This window comes from Rhinopithecus bieti, unplaced genomic scaffold, assembly GCF_001698545.2.
Source record: "Rhinopithecus bieti isolate Rb0 unplaced genomic scaffold, ASM169854v2 scaffold_36008, whole genome shotgun sequence".
In the NCBI taxonomy this organism is placed as follows: Eukaryota; Metazoa; Chordata; class Mammalia; order Primates; family Cercopithecidae; genus Rhinopithecus; species Rhinopithecus bieti.
In genome coordinates, this window is record NW_016816204.1 from 1419655 (window position 1) to 1434149 (window position 14495).

General features: G+C 40.0%; 1 protein-coding gene across 1 annotated transcript in view; it reads left to right on the forward strand.

Moving 5' to 3' along the window:
* P4HA1 (prolyl 4-hydroxylase subunit alpha 1) overlaps positions 1-14495 on the forward strand; it is a 94474-nt gene that overhangs the window by 35556 nt on the left and 44423 nt on the right. Inside the window, exons 6-7 of the mRNA XM_017854516.1 lie at positions 8058-8297; positions 10410-10648. Of these exons, the coding sequence (XP_017710005.1) occupies positions 8058-8297; positions 10410-10648 (479 nt within the window). The remainder of the gene's footprint in view (positions 1-8057; positions 8298-10409; positions 10649-14495) is intronic.

The window sequence follows — 14495 nt, forward strand, 5'->3', positions numbered from 1 at the left end:
TTTTTTTTTTTTTTTTTTTTTAATGTCTGTTAAGTCCCTTTTATCCCCTTTTCCTTTTTTTTCTTTCTCTTTATGACATTGGTTAGCTGAGGAAGCCTAGTCATATGTTACGTGGAATGTTCCACATTCTGGAGTTGACTACTTGGTGGTTAACATGTTCTTTTAATGCCTATGTTTCCTACACATTGGTTAGAACTTGAGGCTTGATTAGATTCAAGTTAAATTTTTAAATTAACTCCATAGGTGGTGCTATGAACTTTCTGTTGAACTGCATGAACCAACATCTAATGTCCTGTCCCACTTTTTATGATGCTGATTGATGAGTGGAGTTCAGGTGATGAGAGCTTGATCCCTCCATATAAAGTTCTCCTTAAGTTTTATCTACTGGTTTTGGCAGCCTTTGATGATCATTGCCTAGAACCACTATTTCATTAGGGGTTACAAAATGGTGATTTTTTTCATTCCATTATTCCTTTTACTTTTATTAACTGGAAGTCTATAAACAGGAACGTTCCTTCATGAGCCTTTTGGTTACCCTGAACTGTATATAGGAAAGGCAGGATAAGTCTATAATTAGTCTTCTTTATCAGTTTTCCTAGTAATGAGTTAGTGTCCTAACCATTTTTAGTAGTGATACATAATTTTCATGACATACCATGAACTCATAGATTTTATTTTATTTTTTGTATTTCAGCCTATTCAGTATTACTTTGATCTCAGATTATCCCATTTTAGGCCAGTGGAGAGCATCTTTAAGTAGGCTTGTTTCTTTGAATTGACTATGTTATTAATCTTTTGATAGAGAGAAAACTTCCTTGCTTTCTAGCACAGTTTTTTTCCAGGTTTCTTTTCTACTCCAGAGTAGCAACCAGGTATTTCTTTAATGAGCCTTGGTCCTTCCCCCACCACCGCCCCTGAAGAGATAGGGTCTTGCCATGTTGCTCAGGCTGGAGTGTAGTGGCTCTTCATAGATGTGATCGTGGTGCACTGCAGCTTGGAACTCCTGGGCTCAAGTGATCTTTCTGCTTCAGCCTCCTGAGTAGCTAGGACTACAGGTGTGCCACTCCTTGCCTGGCAAGGCTTGATTCCTTTGAACAGGGATGACATTTAAGCTGCAGAGTCTAGCTAGGTTCTAGGGGTGATTATTGCTATCAAGTTTGTCATAAACAGAGACAGGAAATATGAAGTTTATATTGTTCAATTCAAATTGAAAACCACGGGGTTTATATTTCTATCTCTTTTGAAAATTTGGTTCCTAAGGATATGAACATGATTAATCTTTTATTTATACTATTAACTCATACTATTTTAGTCATACTATTAATAACATTAAGACTACTGAATACAGTTTTTTTGCACTTTATATCCTTAAAATACATGACTCTAGATATGATCAGTCAAAATCTTGTTTTAAAGACGTCTGAGGTAATTCATTTCTTTTTGTGGCTATGCCCTTAAAATGTTACACAGTTGGGTTCATTTATTTCATTTCCTCAGATTTTTAGGGATTGTCTTCGTTTTTTCTTTTGATTCATTGTTTTCATTCGTTTGCTTGTTTTAGAAACAGTATCTTGCTCTATTGCCCAACCTGGAGTGCAGGGGCATGATCGTAGCTCAGTGCAGCCTTGAACTCCCAGGCTCAAGGGATCCTCCTGCCACAGCCTCCCAAAAAGCTAGACCTACAGGCATGCATGTACCACCATACCTGGCTAATTTTTAAATTTTTTTAATTTAAAAAATTTTTTAATTTTATTTTTTATTTTATTATTTTTTTGAGATGGAGTCTTGCTCTGTTGCCCAGGCTGGAGTGCAGTGGTGTGATCCTGGCTCACTGCAAGCTCTGCCTCCTGGGTTCACGCCATTCTCCTGCCTCAGCCTCCAGAGTAGCTGGGACTATTGGCACCCACCACCATGCCCAGCTAATATTTTGTGTTTTTAGTAGAGGCGAGGTTTCACCATGTTAGCGGTCTTGATCTCCTGACCTCATGATCCACCCGCCTTGGCCTCCCAAAGTGCTGGGATTACAGGTATGAGTCATAGCTCCCAGCCTTATTTTTCTTTTCTTTTTTTTTTTTTTTTAAATGAAGACATTGTCTCATTCTTTTGTCCAGGCTTGTCTTGAACTCCCTGGCTCAAGAGATCGTCCTGCCTTGGCTTCCCAAAGTGTCGGGATTACAGGCTGTAGCTACCATGCCCAGCCAATTTATTGTTTTTAATTATGTAAAACTTTTAAATTCTTTGACAGTCCAAACTAGACTAATAAGATACATTAACAGAAGTCTCACTTTCATTCCTGTACTTTTCAACCTATTCCCTTCTTTTTTCTATGTGACCATTTTGTTAGTTTTACTATTTCCAGTTTTTTAAAATATAAGCAAATGTATGTGTACTCCTATGTTCTCTCAACATAAAAGATAGCATACTGACAAGGTGTGGTGGCTCACACCTGTAATCCCAGCACTTTGGGAGGCCAAGGTGGGTGGATCACCTGAGGTTAGGAGTTTGAGACCATCCTGGCCAATATGGTGAAACCCCATCTCTACTAAAAATACGAAAATTACCTGAGCATGGCGGTGGGCGCCTGTAATCCCAGCTGCTCGGGAGACTGAGGCAGGAGAATTGCTTGAACCCGGGGGGGGGCACGGAGGTTGCAGTGAGCCATCACACCACTGCACTTTCAGCCTGGGCAACAGAGTGAGACTCCGTCTCAAAAAAAAAAAAAAAGCATACTATAAATACTGTTATGTACTTTGGTGCTTTAATTTATTGATATTGATATGCCCCAGTCATTACTTCATATCATGTATAGAAATCCTCATTTCTTTTTATAGCTACATGTTATTACTCTATTGTGTGGAGTTTCTTTAGTTTTTTTTTTTTTTTTTTTTTGAGATGGAGTCTCGCTCTGTCGCCCGGGCTGGTGTGCAGTGGCCGGATCTCAGCTCACTGCAAGCTCCGCCTCCCGGGTTTACGCCATTCTCCTGCCTCAGCCTCCCAAGTAGCTGGGACTACAGGCGCCAGCCACCTCGCCCGGCTAGCTTTTTTTGTATTTTTTAGTAGAGACGGGGTTTCACCATGTTAGCCAGGATGGTCTCGAACTCCTGACCTCGTGATCCGCCCGTCTCGGCCTCCCAAAGTGCTGGGATTACAGGCTTGAGTCACCGCGCCCGGCCAGTTTTTTTTTTAACTTATTGTCAGTAAAGGATGATTTATTGGGAAACTTATAGATGGAAGCATGGTCTTGGGCAGCAGCAAGACAGGTAGATCTCTACACCATTAGTCCCCAGACCCATGACTTAAATGCCATAGGGAAAGGGTGTACATGCTCTATAGGGACAAAGGCAAGCTCCAGAACAGGCAAGAATGGTATGTGTGTCATAGCCTGTAATTTTTGTGATAACATCAAGGTTGCTTTGCTCTAAAGGCAGGATTTATAGTGAGTACATGTTCTTACACTAAGGACAGCAAGTAAAGTAGACATCAGCAGGCATTTGTGGGACTGAGGTTAATCAAAAGTAAACATGGTAGATTAGCATGCAAGATGGAGTCACTGTTGTCTTCACACCCATCAGTTTCTACTTTATTCATCCCATTTCTTTTTTTTTTTTTTTTTTTTTTTTTTTTTTTTTTTTTTTTTTTTTTTTTTGAGACGGAGTCTCGCTCTGTCGCCCAGACTGGAGTGCAGTGGCCGGATCTCAGCTCACTGCAAGCTCCGCCTCCCGGGTTCACGCCATTCTCCTGCCTCAGCCTCCCGAGTAGCTGGGACTACAGGCGCCTGCCACCTCGCCTGGCTAGTTTTTTGTATTTTTTTTTTTTTAGTAGAGACGGGGTTTCACCGTGTTAGCCAGGATGGTCTCGATCTCCTGACCTCATGATCCACCCGTCTCGGCCTCCCAAAGTGCTGGGATTACAGGCTTGAGCCACCGCGCCCGGCCCATCCCATTTCTTAATAGCCATCTAAAGATTGCCACCATGCTGCAGCACATCCCGTAACCATCCCCTTTCCTTTTTCCCTTAGTTTCACCCCTATCAATGTTGTCTTTATTCACCCCTAGAATTTTTTTTTCCCCCTAGACGGAGTCTCGCTCTGTTGTCCAGACTGGAGTGCAGTGGTGCAATCTTGGCCCACCGCAACTTCTGCCTCCCGGGTTCAAGCAATTCTCATGCCTCAGCCTCCCCAGTAGTTGGGATTACAGGTGTGCGTTACCATGCCCGGCTAATTTTTTGTATTTTTAGTAAAGACGGCCTTTTGCCATGTTGCCCAGGCTGGTCTCCAACTCCTGAGCTCAAGTAGTCCACCTGCCTTCCAGAGTGCTCAGATTACCAGTGTGAGCCACTGTGCCCGGCCCTTTCTTTAATTTAGACTGGCATTTATGTATACCATTTTCATTGTTCATCATTGTTTATTGTACCTCATTAGACTTTCCTTTTGAATTTTCCTCCTTGAAACACATTTTTTTTTTTTTTTTTTTTTTTTGAGACGGAGTCTTGCTCTGTCGCCCGGGCTGGAGTGCAGTGGCCGGATCTCCGCTCACTGCAAGCTCCGCCTCCCGGGTTCACGCCATTCTCCTGCCTCAGCCTCCCGAGTAGCTGGGACTACAGGCGCCCGCCACCTCGCCCGGCTAGCTTTTGTATTTTTTAGTAGAGACGGGGTTTCACCGTGTTAGCCAGGATGGTCTCGATCTCCTGACCTCGTGATCCGCCCGTCTCGGCCTCCCAAAGTGCTGGGATTACAGGCTTGAGCCACCGCGCCCGGTCTGAAACACATTCTTAAGAGGCCCTCAGATGTGCTTTGGCTTGGAATTCTTTGTGTTTCCTGAATCTGAACTTTCATGCATTTTAATTTTGGAAATTTTTCTACCATTATCTCTTTAAACACTATCTTATCTATATTCTTTCTATTCTCTTCTTCTAGAATTCCAAGTAGACATAATTAGACTTTAGTTTTTTTGTCTTTGTGTGTGGTTTGTTGTTGCTGTTGTTGTTGTTTTTTAAGAGATGTAGTCTCGTTCTGTCGCCCAGGTCTAGAGTGCAGTGGCGCGATCTTGGCTCACTGCAAGCTCCATCTCCAGGGTTCACGCCATTCTCCTGCCTCAGCCTCCCGAGTAGCTGGGACTACAGGCGCCGGCCACCACTCCCAGCTAATTTTTTCGTATTTTTAATAGAGACAGGGTTTTACCACGTTGGCCAGGCTGGTCTCAAATTCCTGACCTCAGGTGATCCGCCTGCCTCGGCCTCCCAAAGTGCTGGGATTGCAGGTGTGAGCCACCACGACTGGCCTGGGGTATCATATTTGTTCATATTTTCTATTTTTAAATTTCTTATAATTTTCTCTATAGCATTGAAATTATCTTTCTTAATGAAAAATGCTATTCCATTAAATTGATATATCTGCCTATATGTTTCCTTATTTCCTTGCTTTTGGCTTATTACAGTTTTAGCTATAATATGGTTCAGCCACAAAATCTTTTATACAGGAAGGTCCCCAATTGCTAGTACTAAATCTCAATGAAATAACTGAAAAATAGTAGTATTAAGTCATAGAGTTTAAATTCTTCTTTTCTCATATTGCTGAATTTCTTAAAAGCAAGGTTGCCAGTTTATATTGCTGCTTCCTTCCACTGTTAGGTTTTGCCATTTAATGTTATAACATCAGGAGCACAAACTTCTGGAGTTGTATTGAACCGATTCCATTTCTTGCTTTTAAACATGTGACCTTGGGCATATTAGTTAACGTCTATTTTAGTTCTTCATCTGTAGTAAGATGGCTTTGAGGATTAAATAAGTGACAAATACTTGGCAGATAGTAAGACCTCAGTAAATCTAGGCCATTATTTTAAAATATTTTTATTTGTGGTGGTTTTAATTTTTTATTTCTTCAGTGATGAATTAGACTAAGTATTTTCTGAAGTGTTTTCTATTTATATTTTATCTCATGTGAACTATCAAATACCTCTTTTTCTTAAAATGGAAGTTCCACTGCAGAAGCGAGTTGACATAATAACACCAAAAGCACAAGTGCGGAAAGATTGATAAGTTGTACTTCATCATCACAGTTTCAAAAGTGCACCATCAAGAGAGTGAAAAGACAACACATAGAATGGGAAAAATATTTAAAAGTCATATAGCTGAGCCAGGCACCCACAGTGGCTCACAACTGTAATCCCAGCAGTTTGGGAGGCTTAGGTGGGTGGATCACATGAGGTCAGGAGTTCAAGACCAGCTTGGCCAACATGGTGAAACACCATCTTTACTAAAATTACAAAAATTAGCCAGCATGGTAGCACACGCCTGTAATCCCAGCTACTTGGGAGGCTGAGGCAGGAGAATCACTTGAACCTGGGAAACGGAGATTGCAGTGAGCTGAGATCGCGTCACTGCACTCCAGCCTGGGTGACAGAGCGAGACTCTGTCTTGATAAAGAACTCTAACAGAGTGCAAGCAGTGGTGCAGTAATAGCTCACTGTAACCTTGAACTCTTGGGCTTAAGTAGTCTTCCTGCCTTAGCCTCCCAGCTAGCCAGGACTACAGGTATGCACCACAATGTCTGGCTAATTTCTAAAATTTTTTTTGTTAGATATGAGGGTCTCATTACGTTGTCCAGGTTCATCTCAAACTCCTGGCCTTAAGCAGTTCTCCTTCCTTGGCCTCCCAAACACTGGATTACAGGTGTGAAACCATCATGCCTAGCCACCAAATTTTTTAAAATGGGCAAAAGCTTTGAAAAGATACTTTTTCCAAAGAAGATAAACAAATGGAAATAAGCACACGATAATAGGCCCAACATCATCAGTCACCAGGGAAATGCAAATCAAAACCACAATGAAATGCCTCTTCATACTCACCAGAACATCTATAATGAAAAAGAAGGCCAATAACAAGTATTAGCAAGGATGTGGAGAAATTGGAATTTCATATCTTACTGGTGGGAATGTTAAATGTTGTAGCCACTTTGGAAAGCAGTTCGGCAGTTCTTCAGAACATTAAGCATAGAGTTGCTATAGGACCAATCAGTTCCACTCATATGTATATACTCAAGAAATGAAAACATGTTCACATAGAAACTTATACACAAATGTTCACAGTAGCATTATGTCCAGAATAGGCAAATTTGTAGAGACAGGAAGTAGATTAGTGGTCATCTAGGGCTGGAGCAGGGTGGGGAAGGTAATGGGTAGTGACTGTTAATGGTTACAGGGTTTCGTTTTGGAGTGAGGAAAATGTTCTAAAATTAGATTGTTGTGATGGTTGCTCTACTCTGTAAATATACTAAGAACTACTGTAATTTTTCAATGAGTGAATTTCTGGTATTTAAATGATATATTAATGCTGTTTAAAAGAAAGAATCTAGTTGATACATTTACCTCTCCTCCTGAACATTCATCTCTTGCCCAGATTGTTGGTTAGGAGTGAGACAGATATATCTCATATGGTGGCCGGGCGTGGTGGCTCACGCCTGTAATCCCAGCACTTTGGGAGGCTGAGGTGGGTAGATTACCTGAGATCAGGAGTTCGAGACCAGCCTGATCAACATGGAGAAACTCCGTCTCTACAAAAAATACAAAATTAGCTGGGGATGGTGGCACATGCCTGTAATCCCAGCTACTCAGGAGGCTGAGATGGGAGAATCACTTGAACCTGGGAGGCGGAGGTTGTGGTAAGCTGAGATTGTGTCATTGCATCCCAGCCTGGGCAACAGAGCAAGACTCCGTCTCAAAAAAAAAAAAAAAAAAAATGTATCTCATATGGTAATTCCTACCGTTAGAAAATAGTATGTTTCAACTTAATGGATGTTTCATTTTGGTATGATGGCTAATAACTTCAGTCTTGGGTTCTATAGGTTCCATGTCCCCTATTACCAGTTGTGTGATTCTTGTCAGTCTACATTATATTATAGATTGTTCCTTTGTTTATGAAATTAGAGTAATTTTTGCTTATCCAGAGGATTATTGTGAACTTCAAATAGAAGTGAGACAGCATTTTGAAAACTGTGTAGTCCTAAATAAATAGACAGTAGTGTTAAGATTCCTAAAGTTCTCTGTATTTTCTTTTCATAGGAGTGAAACACAAATCTTTTCTAACAGCTGAGGACTGCTTTGAGTTGGGCAAAGTGGCCTATACAGAAGCAGATTATTACCATACAGAACTGTGGATGGAACAAGCCCTAAGGCAACTGGACGAAGGCGAGATTTCTACCATAGATAAAGTCTCTGTTCTAGATTATTTGAGCTATGCAGTATATCAGCAGGGAGACCTGGATAAGGCACTTTTGCTCACAAAGAAGCTTCTTGAACTAGGTATGTTATCTGGGCCTAATTTAAGGTTATAGTTATATTGAGAGAGATATATTCTCTATTTTTGTGTGTCCCCCTTTTATATACTTCTGGTATTTTCTCATTTGTTGTAAGTCAGGAGTTTTACTTGTTAAACATACATTATCCTCTTTTTCTTTATTCTCAAAGTAAATGATGACTGATTTTTCTCACCTAATAGTGCTGCAACAGAGGTTGTGTTTCTCTGCTGTATATTCTCCAGGAATTTCAAAATTGAAGCTGATGTAACTGACTCAGTCAAAAATGTTTGTTTACCATGTTGCCATTTTAAATGTTAATCAGTTTCCTTTGAAGGGTGTTTTGTTTTATTGCATTTCATACTTTAAAATAAAGTGATTTAAAATAGATGGGCTCAAAATGTATTTATCAAATTCAAATGTTGGAAAAATATATCTTAGGAGAATTTTATCAGTAGTACTTTGAACAAAGATGTAGTGTTTTTTCAAGTATGGCCCAAGCACCACATGCATCAGAATTACTTGGATACTTGTTAGAAATGAAAATTTATTGATCTCTACCCCAGATCTACTAAATTGTAATCTCTGGAGATGGAGTCCAGAATTTGTATGACAATAAGTTTAGGTGGCCTTTGGTATATAATGAAGTTTTAAAACTTTAAAATTATTTTACAAAATATGAAAATATGTGTATGTTAGAATCAAACAGCTCAAAAGGATTGATCTGCTGAAAATGAACTTTGGATAATTGGGTTATTTCTTAGTTGGGTGATAATAAATTAAGATATTGGTTTGAGTAATCTTTTTTCCTTTCAGTATTTTCCAGTGATATTTCCTCTTGATTTAAAATATGCTTTGTACTCATTATAGAAAATTTACTAAAACAGAAAAAGATACAGAAGAGTCATCTATAAGCCAGTCACTCAAAGACACCTACTACACATTTATTTCCTTTTAGTGTATACTCCTCTTCCCTGCACACACGTTTCCTTTGCTTTTACAAAATCAGGTTAATAGTGGATATCGTAACATTTATTGTGAGCAGTTTCTGAAGGACAAGATTTATTTTACAATCTAAGCCTAGATAGCCTAAACACTTAGTTACTGTCACAAGTGAAGTCTCTATATATTCTTCCGCCTTTTTATTTTTATGTGTGTGTGGTTCTTTAGTTTTTTTTTTTCCTCTCAGATAGGCAGCTTAGTCTTCTTTTCTCCTACTAAAAGGTAGTTCAAAATTATGACTAGCAATTCTGAGGCAGTTAGTGGACTCTAGCTTATTTGAAAATTGTATCTTTAGTTTCCCTTTTCCTTCTTACTTAGAAATTTGGGACTGAACTTCATTCAGCCCTTAGAAGTAGGCTACATTTATAATGTATCTGTGGTAAAGGTTGCCTTTGAATTGCTTATCTCCTGTCTTCCTTATGTGATTATTTTCAGTCTTAGAAAATCTTTTCATTGCTTAAAATAAGTAGGATGAGTACGATTTTAAAATTCATTTGACATCAAATTGAACTTAGTTCCTTTAGCTGATTAGTAAATTCTCAAAGTAAAAGCACCAGTTGCCACTTTTAAATAAATGACTGTTTCTGTCTCCAGAACTGCCTTTTTTGAGACAGAGTTTCACTCTTTTTGCCCAGGCTGGAGTACAATGGCACGATCTTGGCTCACTGCAACCCCTGCCTCCCGGGTTTAAGTGATTCTCCTGCCTCAGCCTCCTGACTCGCTGGGATTACAGGCACCCACCACCACGCCCGGGTAATTTTGTATTTTTAGGAGAGACGGGGTTTCACTATGTTGGTTAGGCTGGTCTTGAACTCCTGACCTCAGGTGATCCACCCACCTCAGTCTCCCAAAATGCTGGGATTACAGGCGTGAGCCACCAGGCCCGGCCCAGAACTGTTTTTATATAGGTGACTGTATGTCCTGATTTACTTGGGGGCATTAGTAACTTATACCTATTACTTTAGTATAATAATTTTCATTAGTGCCTCCTTTCACTCACAGAAGCAGCCTGGTTTGGAAGATAAATTATCATGTCTCCTATTTTTATATTACTGTATTCTGATGCTTGAACAAGTGTGAACTTACCCGTGGACATACTTTGTTTTTCTTCTAATAGATCCTGAACATCAGAGAGCTAATGGTAACTTAAAATATTTTGAGTATATAATGGCTAAAGAAAAAGATGTCAATAAGTCTGCTTCAGATGACCAATCTGATCAGAAAACTACACCAAAGAAAAAAGGGGTTGCTGTGGATTACCTGCCAGAGAGACAGAAGTACGAAATGCTGTGCCGTGGGGAGGGTATCAAAATGGTAAAGTGGAAAAGCCAATTGTGTGTATGTGAATGTGTGTGTGTATGTGTTTGTACATAGTTCTGGAGAGAATCAGTCATTTTATATTTAAGACTATGTGATAAAAATCAGAATGGCTGCATAAAATACTACAGTATGTCAGCTTAGGCAACATAGACCCCATTACAAAAAAATTTAAAAATTAGCTGGGCATGCTGGTGCACACTTGTAGTCTTAGCTACTCAGGAGTCTGAGGTGGGAGGATCACTTGAATCCAGGAGTTCAGGGGTACAGTGAGTTATGATTATACCACTGCACTCCAGCCTGAGCTACAGAATAAGACCCTGTCTCTAAAAAACTTTTTTTTTTTTTTTTTGGGACGGAGTCTCGCCCTGTCGCCCAGGCTAGAGTGCAGTGGCGTAATCTTGGCTCACTGCAAACTCTGCCTCTTGGGTTCAAGTGATTAACCTGCCTCAGCCTCCCGAGTAGCTGGGTTTACAGGTGCCTGCCACCACACCCAGCTCATTTTTGTATTTTTATTAGAGATGGGGTTTCACCATGTTGGCCAGGCTGGTCTCAAACTCCTGACCTCGTGATCCACCTGCCTCTATCTCCCAAAGTACTGGAATTACAGGCGTGAGCCACTGCGCCTGGCCTAAAAAACTTTTTAAAAAAAATTACGGTATACCATTATCTCTCTGTGGGTGCCACATTTAATATGTTCCAATTATTAGTAAAATAGCTTTGAAATAAAGCTTGTGAATCATATACTATTACATATGTTTGTGCAATATTACCTTTTTCATTTGATCCTTCACCCTGGAAGGATCAGGTAAGGGTGAAGGATCAAATAAGTTTAAAGGAAGTGATAGTTTTTCTTATATTTAATGCAAGAGAGATTTTAGCAGTATTTATTTATTTATTTGTTTATTTTATTTATTTTATTTTTTGAGACAGAAACCCACCCTATCACCCAGGCTGGAATACAGTGGTGCAGTCCTGGCTCACTGCAACCTCTGCCTCCTGGATTCGAGCAATTCTTGTACTTCAGCCTCCCGAGTAGCTGGGACTACAGGCATTTGCCACCATGGCTGGCTAATTTTTTTTGTATTTTTAGTAAAGACGGGGTTTCGTCATGTTGGCCAGGCTGGTCTCAAACTCCTGACCTCAGGTGATCCTCCCACCTTGGCCTTCCAAAGTGCTGGGATTACAGGCGTGAGCCACTGCACCCTTCTGTTCAGCAGTCTTAGAGATAATAACACTACTCTATGCATCTTTTTTTTTTTTGAGACGGAGTCTCACTCTGCCATCCAGGCTGGAGTGCAGTGGCCGGATCTCAGCTCACTGCAAGCTCCGCCTCCTGGGTTTAGGCCATTCTCCTGCCTCAGCCTCCCGAGTAGCTGGGACTACAGGCGGCCGCCACGTCGCCCGGCTAGTTTTTTGTATTTTTTAGTAGAGACGGGGTTTCACCGTGTTAGCCAGGATGGTCTCGATCTCCTGACCTCATGATCCGCCCGTCTCGGCCTCCCAAAGTGCTGGGATTACAGGCTTGAGCCACCGCGCCCGGCCAAGATACAACAGATTCATCTATACAATAATCCCTTGTAGTTTTGCTCCTAGTTAACCTTGACAAGATTGCTTAGTGAAATGCTTTAGTCTATTTAATACTCAAAATGCAGAAAGTTTTTAACAGATTTTGTCTTTATCTTTAATTAAATAAAATATTAAATAAATCTTTAATATTTCTTTGTTTATTGTATATTTATATTTATGTATTTGTAACTCAGAATTCCAGTTCTAAAGATCTTAATAGATATTAGGTCAAAAGCAAAAAAGAACAAAGTCTGGGAAACATTTGTTAAAGTTGAACGTAGGTTTTTGTTTAGCCTCAAGACTTCTCAGAACCTTTTTATGATAATGTGCATTGTGATATGATATACATTCTTTCTCAATATTAATTGATTATGGAACCTTTTGAAAAGGAATTTCATGTGGTATTAGTTTTCAATTGAATGCGGGCATGCATAGAAAGAGTTAATGAATTTTTGGAGTAAGTACTTTTAAGTGTAAACATTTGAAAAGCGTTTAACGTTTTCTTTACTACTAGTAAACTCAAGCTGGGCTTTACATTTTGATATTGATGACTGTTGACAGCTTAACCACTAACAGCAAAGTATATAATACCTATGGGACATTTTTGATAGCTAGGTTCATGGAGTCCTAGGAGGATATGCTTCAGCTAATGAGTAAATACAAAGATACAAAGATAGTGACACTGTTAGACTCATTAAATATTTTCTTTTCTTTTCTTTCTTTCTTTTTCTTTTTTTTCTTCTTCTTTTTTTTTTTTTTTTTGAGATGGAGTCTTGCTCAGTTGCCCAGGCTAGAGTGCAGTGGTGCGATCTCGGCTCACTGCAAGCTCCACCTCCCGGGTTCATGCCATTCTCCTGCCTTAGCCTCCTGAGTAGCTAGGACTACAGGCGCCTGCCACCACACCCGGCTAATTTTTTGTATTTTTAGTAGAGATGGGGTTTCACCGTGTTAGCCAGGATGGTCTTGATCTCCTGACCTCGTGATCTGCCCGCCTCAGCCTCCCAAAGTGCTGGGATTACAGGCATGAGCCACCGTGCCCGTCCCCTCATTAAACATTTTCTCTTGTTTTATTACTAAATATTTTGGTATGTATCTTTTAAAGATACAAATTCAAAATAACTACAATACCATTGTCACCTAAAAATTCACAAGTTTTGTAATGCCAAATATCTAGTGTTCAAATTTCCATAATAAGCAGAAATTTTTATTGCTCTTAATAACTCTTAGGGAACAAAACTGTAGATATAAAACAAGAGTCTGCTAATTTGCCAGTCTGTTAATGTAACACATACTCAACTTTGCCTAAGACCAAAAGAACATTCTTGCTGGGCACGATGGCACATGCCTGTAATCCCAGCACTTTGGGAGGCCAAGGCGGGTGGATCACCTGAGGTCAGGAGTTCAAGACCAGCCTGGCCAACATGGTGAAACCCCATCTCTACTAAAAATACAAAAAGTTAGCCAGGCATGGTAATCTCAGCTACTTGGGAGGCTGAGGCAGGAGAACTGCTTGAACCCAGGAGGTGGAGGCTGCAGTGAGCCGAGATCAAGGCATTGCAATCCAGCCTGGGTGACAGAGCAAGACTCTGTCTAAACAAAACAAAACAAAAAATTCTTTTCTCAGAATAGCTAAATTCATCTCATCGTTATATAAAAGACTTACTAAAAATTAAAGCCTTGGATTTGACTCTAGATAAAGTGCATGGAGAATAAACATAAATCATTATTTGTTTTAGTATATTATTTGTATAATAATTGAAACAAACTACTCATATTCCTGCTTATGTGACATACTTGTTTTGTTTTGTTTTGTTTTTTGAGACAGCATCTTGCTCTGTCACCCAGGCTGGAGTGTAGTGGCATGATCATGGCTCACTGCAACCTCTACTTCCTGGGCTTACGCAGTCCTCCCATTTCAGCCCCTCAAGTATGTGGGACTACAGGCAAGTGCCCTCATGTCCGGCTAATTTTTTAAATTTTTTGTAGAGATGAGATTTTGCTGTGTGACCTAGGCTGGTCTTGGTCTCGTTGGGCTCAAGTGATCCTCCTACCTCAGCTTCCCAAAGTACTGGGGTTATGGGCATGAGCCACCATGCCAGGCCTGACATACTTGTTTAATTAAGAGAAGTAGGCAACAAAATAACTTATTAATTAAAATACATAGATGATTGAAGGGAATTTGTTTTGTTGACTGCTCTATTTTTATACTGCCTAATAAAAGCATCTGGCATCTTTGTTTAATAACTTTTTTCTTTTTCAGAGCTGTCCATTTTTGATTTTGCCCTTAAAATTTTCCTTTTTTTTTTTTTTTTTTTTT